Here is an 8,839-nt window from a genome sequence, read left to right on the forward strand (position 1 = left end):
CTAGTTACAGAGGCTCTGAAATACTTACACAGACATATATGCAGGCAAAACACCAATGCACACTAAGAGAAAAAAAAAAAAAAAAGAAATGAAATTTACTGCGTAGAGCAGACTGGTATAGAATTCACTATGTAGACAAGGCTGGCCTGGTCCTTGAACTCACAGTGATATACTTGCCTTTGCCTCCCAAATGCTGAGATTAAAGGTATGTGCCACCATGCTCGTCCTAAGGTATTTTTTAAAAAGTGAAATGGGGGGCTGGAGAGATGGCTCAGTGGTTAAGAGCATTGGCTGCTCTTCCAGAGCACCTGAGTTCAGTTCCCAGCACCCAGATGGCATTTTACAACTGTCTGTAACTCCAGTTCCAGGGGATCCAACACTGTCACACCAATGCACACAAAATAAAGTCAAATTAAATAAAAAAATAAAGTGAAATGGACAGCAAGTAGCCTTGTGAATAAGATGGTGATGGTATTTGAAACCACAATTCCTCTCTGCCCCCCACTCCAGCCTGAACTGCACTTTATGGTTCTCTGTTCTGTATATGCCCGTCTTGCTGTCTCTGCTCATGTCATCATCCCGCTTACACTAGAAAATCAGTAGGGAAGTGATGTCTTGTTGGCTGTGGTGCCATCCATGTTTGACACAGAGCAGATCTGTAGTGGACAGCTGTGGACCTCATCATCCATTTCATCAGGGCGAGGGTTCCCCGCCCCGGAGCTCTGAGAAATGAGGAAACACAGCCTCTGAGTGCCTTTGAACCAGAGTTGCATGATGACTTCACTTTCGAAATCCAGCAGCCTTCTTCCTCTCATTCCTCACTCCCCACCTCGTGGAATCCTTCCAGGTTCCCTCAAGGACAGCCTCCTGCCACACTTTCCTCCTTCCTCCCACCCTGCATCTGCTGGCCTCCAATCTCTCACTTCCAGAGCACCTGGACTGCTTTCCTTACTACACAGCACACAGTCCCCTCTTTAAATGGCTCAGTGACTTTCCACTGCTCTAGAATAAAGGTTGACATCACAGCCTGAGGTTCAAAGCCTTGTAGGACCTAACTGCCACCACCCTCCCCTCCTACAAAGGCCTCTCTCATCTCCAGAGTGTCTGCTGCACCGAATTTTTTTCCTATGCCTCTGACTGGAAAAGCCCTTAATCACACATGGCTGCTCCTTGCGCAGCCTGTTCCTATTGCCCGCAATACTTGTCCTACTGCTTAGAGATCAAGTTCAGCTTTCCTCTTGGAACTTTCTCCTGCCTAGAACTTGCACATAGAGCAGACTGGCCTTGAACTCACAGAACCCTGCTTACTTCTGCCTCCTAACTGCTGAGAAGTAATGTTATCTCTCTTGCTGTGTCTGTGTGGCGGTTGGTACTAGATAAGAAGTTGTTTTCAAGGGCCCATAAAATCACTCAGGGTGGGGCTGGAGAGAGGGTTCAGCGGTTAAGACTGACTGCCCTTGCAGGGGATCTAGGTTTGATTCCCAGCGGATCTGGGTTCAATTCCCAGCACCCACATGACAGCTCACAACTGTCTGTAATTCCAATTTCAGGGGACCCCAACTCTCACAAGCAAAATACCAGTACACATAAATAATAATGACAACAACAACAATAATAATAATGACTTAGAGGGTAAAGGCACATGCCACTAAGCCTGACCACCTGTTTGACTCCTGGAACAACGTGATAGAAAGAGAACTGAGAACTGTCTTTTTTTTTTTTTTTTTTAAATATGGAACTTCATGAATTTGCGTGTCATCCTTGCACAGGGGCCATGCTAATCTTCTCTGTATCGTTCCAATTTTAGCATATGTGCTGCCGAAGCGAGCACGAGAACTGTCTCTTGTAATGTTTCTTATAAGTTGTCTTCTGATCTCAGCATGCACACTGAGGTATACCTGTGCATGTGTACACACACACACACACACACACACACAAACACATGCCCACACACACAAAGAGGCAAGTAAAATTGCTACCAGCAATTAAAGAAACAAGCATACACACTCACTGCTTCTCCGTATCTCCTTGCCATGCTTCCTGTCTGCCTTCTCTCAGGCTGCCAGGTGTCTCTCAAGGACCCCATACTCTGGGACTGGACTTCAGGCCTTGTGCCCAAGATATACTAGATGGTTCTGGGACAGCTCTCTCTTGGTGACAGGGGAAGGTGGGGGAGTCTGCAGGCTGGTGTCTTTTTTGTGAGCCTTTGGATTCTACCAGCTGGCAATGGGCAAGTTGGTTGGAGTCAAGTTTGGCTAAATTATGGCACACCTACTGTAAAATCTCTGGGATGTTTGGCAAACTCAGGTCACCAGGCCCAGGCTAACTTGGCCTAGAATCTCCCAAGCAGCAGAATGGGGCTCCTGCATTCGCAGCAAGTACTGGCCCCTTCCAGGCCCTGATGTACACAAGTGGTGATCTCCTAATGACTTCCACTTTCTTATTACTGATGGGGACTTACCAGGCTGTTTCTTCTGTCTCTTGTTTACTTATTTGGTATGTGTGTGTGTGTGTGTGTGTGTGTGTGTGTGTGTTTTGGTGTTATTGTTGGTTTTTTCAAAATGGTGTTTCTCTATGTAGTCCTGGCTGTCCTGGAACTCATTTTGTAGACCAGCTGGCCTCGAACTCAGAGATCTGCGCAACCATCACCTGACTTGTTTATTTGTTTTTATTCTTGTTTTTCATTTAGCTCAGGTTTGCCTTAAACTTACTATATAGCCAAGGATGTCCTTCAACTTCTAATCCAACTGCCTCTAACTCCTGAGTGCTAGGATTAAAGATGTGCACCACCATGCCTGGCCAGTCCATGCACGCTTGATGCTATTTCAATATGCTGAGAATCTGTCAGGAAGTAACTCTATGCGCTGAGTGCATCTGCATTTGATTCTTTCTGCCTTCTAAATGGGAATGAATGAAAAGCAAGGCTGAATGGTCATGTTAGGGTTCCTGTGGGGGACTTTCTCAGGGTTGTTCCTTCTCAACCCTCTGGAAAGCACACACATATGCACACACATACACAGTGGGTCTGTGATATTGTTGGTGGTATGAAATCTTAGCTTCTTTCAGCATAGGGTGTAGTTGCTTGTCACCCCAGAAGCCCCAGCAGCTCAGGGCTGGTCTCAGCTTAGAATTCACAGCCCTCTTCCCTAATGAGCCCTACAGGGAGCCCTGGCCCCAGGACCAGCCCCATCCACACCTGTGGAGATGGACTCTGCTGCCTGGGGGAGGTAAGGCCCTGGCTTTCCCACCACATTAGCCAAAGCCTCCAGAGTTGCAAACTGAGGCCACATCCTACCACAGATGTGTTCAGTTTGGCTCAATCACACCGAACATGTGTTTCAAGTTAGAAGGTTTAAAAGTGGGAGATTTGATACACTAATCTCACATTCCTGGCTGGTCCTGATAATGTGTAGTGTTTGGTGGCTCTGCACCCATGGTCCCAGGTGGCCACACTGGCCCCCAGGGTTAACACTGACAAGACTATGATGACAGGACACTGCCCTCCAGCCTGAATAGGTTCCACCTGGCTCACTTTAGTCAATAACAGTTTAGCCCAGCCTCTTGGGGGACTCTGAAGAACACTGAATAGTGGCCCATGGACACATCACTATGGGCTTCTGTAGGTCTTTTCATTGGTTGAAATATGTCTCAAGTTGCCCCTGTGTGGTAGGAAATAATGGCACATTAACATCTCTAGTGTAGTGAGTACTGATTACAAACTGGATACAAGCTAAGCTATTCTTTATACTTCCTTCAAGCCTTCAAGCCTTCCATCGGGTTTCCCAGGTTTCTCGTCTTTGTTCACCTGGTAAAGAAACAAGGCCAGGCATTCAGGAGGCAGAGGCAGGCAGATCTCCGTGAGTTTGAGGCCAGCCTGGTTTACATACTGAGTTCCTGCAGCCAGGGCTACATAATGAGCCCTTCTAAAGAAAAGAAAGAGGGCCAGGAAGCTTATAGCACTTGACCAATGGACACCCACACCCGTAGCAAGTGAGGAGCCTGATTCCAAACTCCAACACTCAGCATGCTCAGCCCTACAGCAGCACTGAGTGGCTCAAGGGTTAAAGTGTGAATCTAACACAGAGATGGGACTGGATCCATAGCCACAGCACAGGGGAACAAATGTGGAAGGAATAAAACATGGTTTGGAGACCAGGGAGATTGAGTACTTGCCTAGAACACACAAAGCCCTGGGTTCCACCCATAGCACTGTATAAACTGGGGCAGTGACTCCTGCCTGTAATCCTAGCCCTGAGGTAGAGGCAGGAGAATTAGAAATTCAGGGTCATCCTTTGCTAATGGTCAGAGTTTGAGGTCAATCTGGGATCCATGAGACCTTGTCTCCATCCTCATGGTTAAGGGGCTAGACACAACTGGTGTCATAGCCCAGTTCCTGGCCAGGAAATGGTAGCACATGCCTTTAATCCCAGCACTTGGGAGGAAGAGGCAGGTGGATCTGAGTTCAAGGCCAGACTGGTCTACAGAGCCAGTTCCAGGGCAGCCAGGGCAACACAGAGAAACCCTGTCGGAGGTGGGGAAACATTTCCTGGTGTGTGCTTCAGAAGGCTCTCTGAACCTCAGCTTTCTCTGGAATCTGAGAAACGGCACTTGGTGCCTAGCTTACTCCAACACTGAGACATTGCATTGTAAGTGCTGTATCTCTCGAGTTCCTTGGGGATAAGATCAGAACGTTTTTAATGTTAGCAAGAAGGGGTATTACCAAAGCTCACCAGTGTGGTGTGCACCTGAAATCTCAGCACTCAGGAGGCAGAGGCAGGAAGGTTGTAAAGTGCAGACCAGCCCTCCTGGGTTGTGTAATAAAAGGCTCAAAAGAAACAAAAACAAAACAAAACAAAAAAAAGACCTCTAGGTCTGGGGGGGCAGGGTGGTTGTCTGGGGGATGTAACTCAGTGGAAGAGTGCTTGCCTAGCATGACAAGGTTTGATCCTTAGCAAGGATAAGGAGGAGACAGAGGAAGAAGAGGGAGAGGGAACAGGTAAGAGGGAGATGGGGAGGAGGAAGAGGTAGGTTCTGGCTTGAGAGAAGAACTTTGTGAGCTGATGCTCAGAGACACCCAAGAAAACTTCACATGCTCCTGCACAGTAGGCTGGCACTCTATCGGTGATCTATCTCCCTAGACCTTATTTATTCTTCTATTTACCTATCTATATACATATACATACATGCATGCATGCATGCATACACACATATATTCTTTTTGTGCAGTGCTCACACCCAGAGATTGGCATATGTTAGGACTTCTACCAGTCGACTGGGCTACATCCCCAGGCCCCAAAGATACATGGTTATCTGTTCCGTGTGTGTTTTATCCATTCTGGGATGCTGGGAATCAAGAGGACAGTAATGAAATGATGGGCTGCCTTGACAGACAGCCCCTCTGGAATAACAAGCTTCCAGCTTCTTTTCTCTCCAGTCCTTGACTCGGTATCTTGGGACATGAGCCTTGGGTCACATTCCTATCTGGGTGATAATAGGTTAACTGGAAGTGAAGCTTGAGACAAAGATTCTTGTGCAATTCCATTATTGAGAAAACTGTCAGGAGCTAAGGAGGCAGGAAGCAGGATCACAGAGGGCAAGAGGCCAAAGATGTTTCCGGAGGTTGATCCCTGGGGAGCTGTGGATCATGAATGGCCTGCAGGACTTGCCTTGCTGGGAGGCCAGGGAACCCTATGGATCCACAGTGGTCAGTCATCCACCCCAGGCCACCCATGGGGGACAGGATGATACCCGAGGCCAGTCACCTGGGGCAGCCCCAGGAGGCAACAGGCAGCTGTGAGTGGTCACTCCAGTTACCCAGCCTTCACAGGGAAGCAGAGGAGGGGGCGGGTCTGGAATGGGCCACCCGTTACAGTGTCCTTCAATTCTAACATTATGGGGGAATATTGGGACCTAAGAAGAACTGACTTATTTGCAGTTCAGGAAGCTGGGGGGGGGGGGGGAACCTAACCAACCAACCAAACAAACAAACAAAAAAATAGAACAAAACAAAAGAAAACAAACACAGGCAAATCCTCCTCCCAGGCAGGGGCTGTCCTGCTCAGTGAAAGTCCTAAAACTGATGGTGGCTCTTACTCCTCATGGAACAGGATATGAGGACAGATATGTCAACCAAGAGGCTGGGTTTCTGAGATGCTGCATGCCCAGGGTGAGGTACAGGGTCACCAAACCACACTTAGAAAGTAGGCAACCCTTGGGCTGGGGGTGTGGCCTAGTCTTACAGTGCTTGCTTAGCAAGCAGGAAGCCCTGGTTTCTATCCCAAGACTTCATGAGAATCAGAAGTTCACTGTTAAACTCTGGTTTGAGGCCAGCTCAGACTGTATAGAACATTTTCTCCAACAAAAGTGCCTAGCTGTCTGCTTACAGTCCCAAAACTACACTATGAGTGGCTTTTAAAGGGCCAGAAGAATTGTGGATTAAACACACATTTCTCCCCCCCCCCCCATATATTAAGTTTTTTGATCTGGGGGCTGGAGGAATGCTTCTGAGGCTAAGACTATCCAGTGCTTTTGTAGAGGGCCGAGTTTGGTTCCCAGCACCAACATGGGGTGGTTTACAATGACCTGTAACTCCAGCTCTGTGGGATCCACTGTCCTCTCCTGGCCTCCGAGGGCCCCACTCAAACCCAGACACAAATACACACAATTTAAAAAATAAAAATAAAATAAAATAAACAAAGAACACTTGCTCCTCTTGCAGAGGGCCCAAGTTCAATTCCCATCACCCAAATTGTGGCTCACAACCATCTGTAACACCATGCCCTCTTCTAGCCTCCTGAAGGCAAAACATTCACATACATGAAATAAAATTAATAAATCTAAACACCAAAATAAAAATAAGCTCACCCAAAACAGCAAACAAACAAACAAACAAACAAAAAACATAACAATTTAAAATTTTGGAGCCAGGTGATGGTGGTGTACACATTTAGTCCCAGCACTCGGGAGGCAGAAGCAGGCCAGCCTGGTTTACTGAGGGAATTCCAGAACAAGCTCCAAAGTTACACAGAGAGACTCTGCAGAGTAAAGGAGCCTACCACCAAGACTGATGGACCTGAGTTTGACTCCCAGGACTCCCAAAAGTTGTTTCCTACCTCCACTCATAAATGGTGGCACACATGCATATGTCCATGCAACAAAAATACTTTTAAAAATTTTAATTTCATTTAAAAAAAAAAAAAAACTAAGCATTTGAGAAGAGTGACCAGAAATGGGAAATTATTTTCAAGATGTTTATAAAAATTCAGAACATCTATATGGTGATGGCACACACCTTTGATCCCAGCACTGGGGAGTCAGAGGCAGAAGGATCTTTGTGGGTTCAAGGCCAACCTGGTCTACAGAGTTCCAGGACAGCCAGAGCTACACAGGGAAACTCTATATCAAACAGAAAGAAAGTAAACCAACAAACAAGTAAATAACAAAAAAATTCAGAACAAATGATTTATTTACCACCTACCTTGAGCCATAGGTTAGAAGTGGAATTACTTTCAAGGCCTGGAGTGTCTGCTGGGGTAAGCTGGCTGGGGGAGGCACACCCATCTGCATTCAGAACTGCTTTTCCTCTGAGGAGCTCAGCCACCTGAGATCCAGCTAGACTGCAAAGAAGAAAAGCAGAGGCAGGGCATGGAGTGTTGTGCCTACAATCCCAGTACTCATGAAACTGAGGCAGGGGGATCAAGAGTTCAAGGCTAGCCTGAGGTAAAGAGCAAGTTCCAAATCATAAGTAGAGACACCATGTCTAAAAGAGGAGATAAGGTACCCGGTGGTGGTACACACCATTAGTCCCCGAAAGTAGAAGGTTCTCTACAAGTTCAAGGGCAGCCTGGTCTACAATAGAGAACTCCAGGACAGCCAGGAGTACTGTTTTGTTTGTCTAAACAAAGCAAACAAAGCAATGTGCGTGTATATTATATATGCTTGTACAATAGGGTATTTTACTAATAATTATAAGAATTTCCCATAAATGGGGAATCAGCTGAGTGAATTAGGATTTATCCATTCTAGGTATGGCTTGGTGATGCCATGTAACCCCAGCATTTAGGAGGCAGACAGAAGATCCCTAAAATTTCAGGCTAGCCTGGTCTATACAATGAGTTTGAGGCCAGCCAAGACTGCAGACTTATACCCTGTCTTTAAGAAGGGTGGGATGGGACTCTTTTCGGGTCTTGGCTCCAAGATGACCAAAAAAAGGAGGAACAACGGGCGTGCCAAGAAGGGCCGCGGCCACGTGCAGCCCATTCGCTGCACGAACTGCGCCCGGTGCGTGCCCAAGGACAAGGCCATTAAGAAGTTCGTCATCCGCAACATCGTGGAGGCCGCTGCAGTCAGGGACATATCCGAAGCAGGCGTCTTCGACGCCTACGTACTTCCCAAGCTCTATGTAAAGCTGCACTTCTGTGTGAGCTGTGCCATCCATAGCAAAGTAGTCAGGAATCGATCTCGAGAAGCCCGGAAGGACCGAACACCCCCGCCACGTTTTAGACCTGCTGGTGCTGCGCCACGACCTCCTCCAAAACTCATGTAAAGAGATGGCTTCGTGAAGACAGAAGTAAAAAACACCTTGGAAAAATAAATGGGACTTATAGTTTAAAAAAAAAAAAAAAGAAGGGTGGGATGGGGAAAGAGGAAAGAATGTTCTACAGTCTTTTAAAAATAAAACAACTCCCAAAGTTATACAGTGAGACCCTTTCTTTACAAAAACAAGCAAAACAACAAATGAAACAAAACATTAAGTAATAAAATATGAGCAAATCTTGAGTATTATGATATCTGATATTTGTTAAGTTTCAGGGCACTATGTTCTCTTAAGATTGTGGAG

At 46.7% G+C, this 8,839-nt stretch overlaps 1 protein-coding gene and 1 non-coding gene across 2 annotated transcripts; one reads left to right on the top strand and one right to left on the bottom strand.

The window, feature by feature from the left end:
- Positions 1 to 1,726: 1,726 nt before the first annotated feature.
- On the bottom strand, positions 1,727 to 1,831 carry LOC127219897 (U6 spliceosomal RNA). Its single transcript, XR_007834324.1, has one exon. It is a non-coding gene; the product is annotated as a U6 spliceosomal RNA (small nuclear RNA).
- A 6,348-nt stretch (positions 1,832 to 8,179) lies between these two features.
- On the top strand, positions 8,180 to 8,599 carry LOC127219777 (40S ribosomal protein S26). The gene has a single exon (XM_051181548.1). The coding sequence runs from the start codon at positions 8,198 to 8,200 to the stop codon at positions 8,543 to 8,545; it is 348 nt and encodes a 115-aa protein (XP_051037505.1). The 5' UTR covers positions 8,180 to 8,197; the 3' UTR covers positions 8,546 to 8,599.
- The last annotated feature ends 240 nt before the right edge of the window (positions 8,600 to 8,839 follow it).

Source organism: Phodopus roborovskii, unplaced genomic scaffold (genome assembly GCF_943737965.1).
Source record: "Phodopus roborovskii unplaced genomic scaffold, PHOROB, whole genome shotgun sequence".
Taxonomy (NCBI): domain Eukaryota; kingdom Metazoa; phylum Chordata; class Mammalia; order Rodentia; family Cricetidae; genus Phodopus; species Phodopus roborovskii.

Bases quoted from the DNA above. Each gene is read 5' to 3' on its own strand.
- LOC127219777 (XM_051181548.1), top strand. From the start codon at position 8,198: ATGACCAAAAAAAGGAGGAACAACGGGCGTGCCAAGAAGGGCCGCGGC.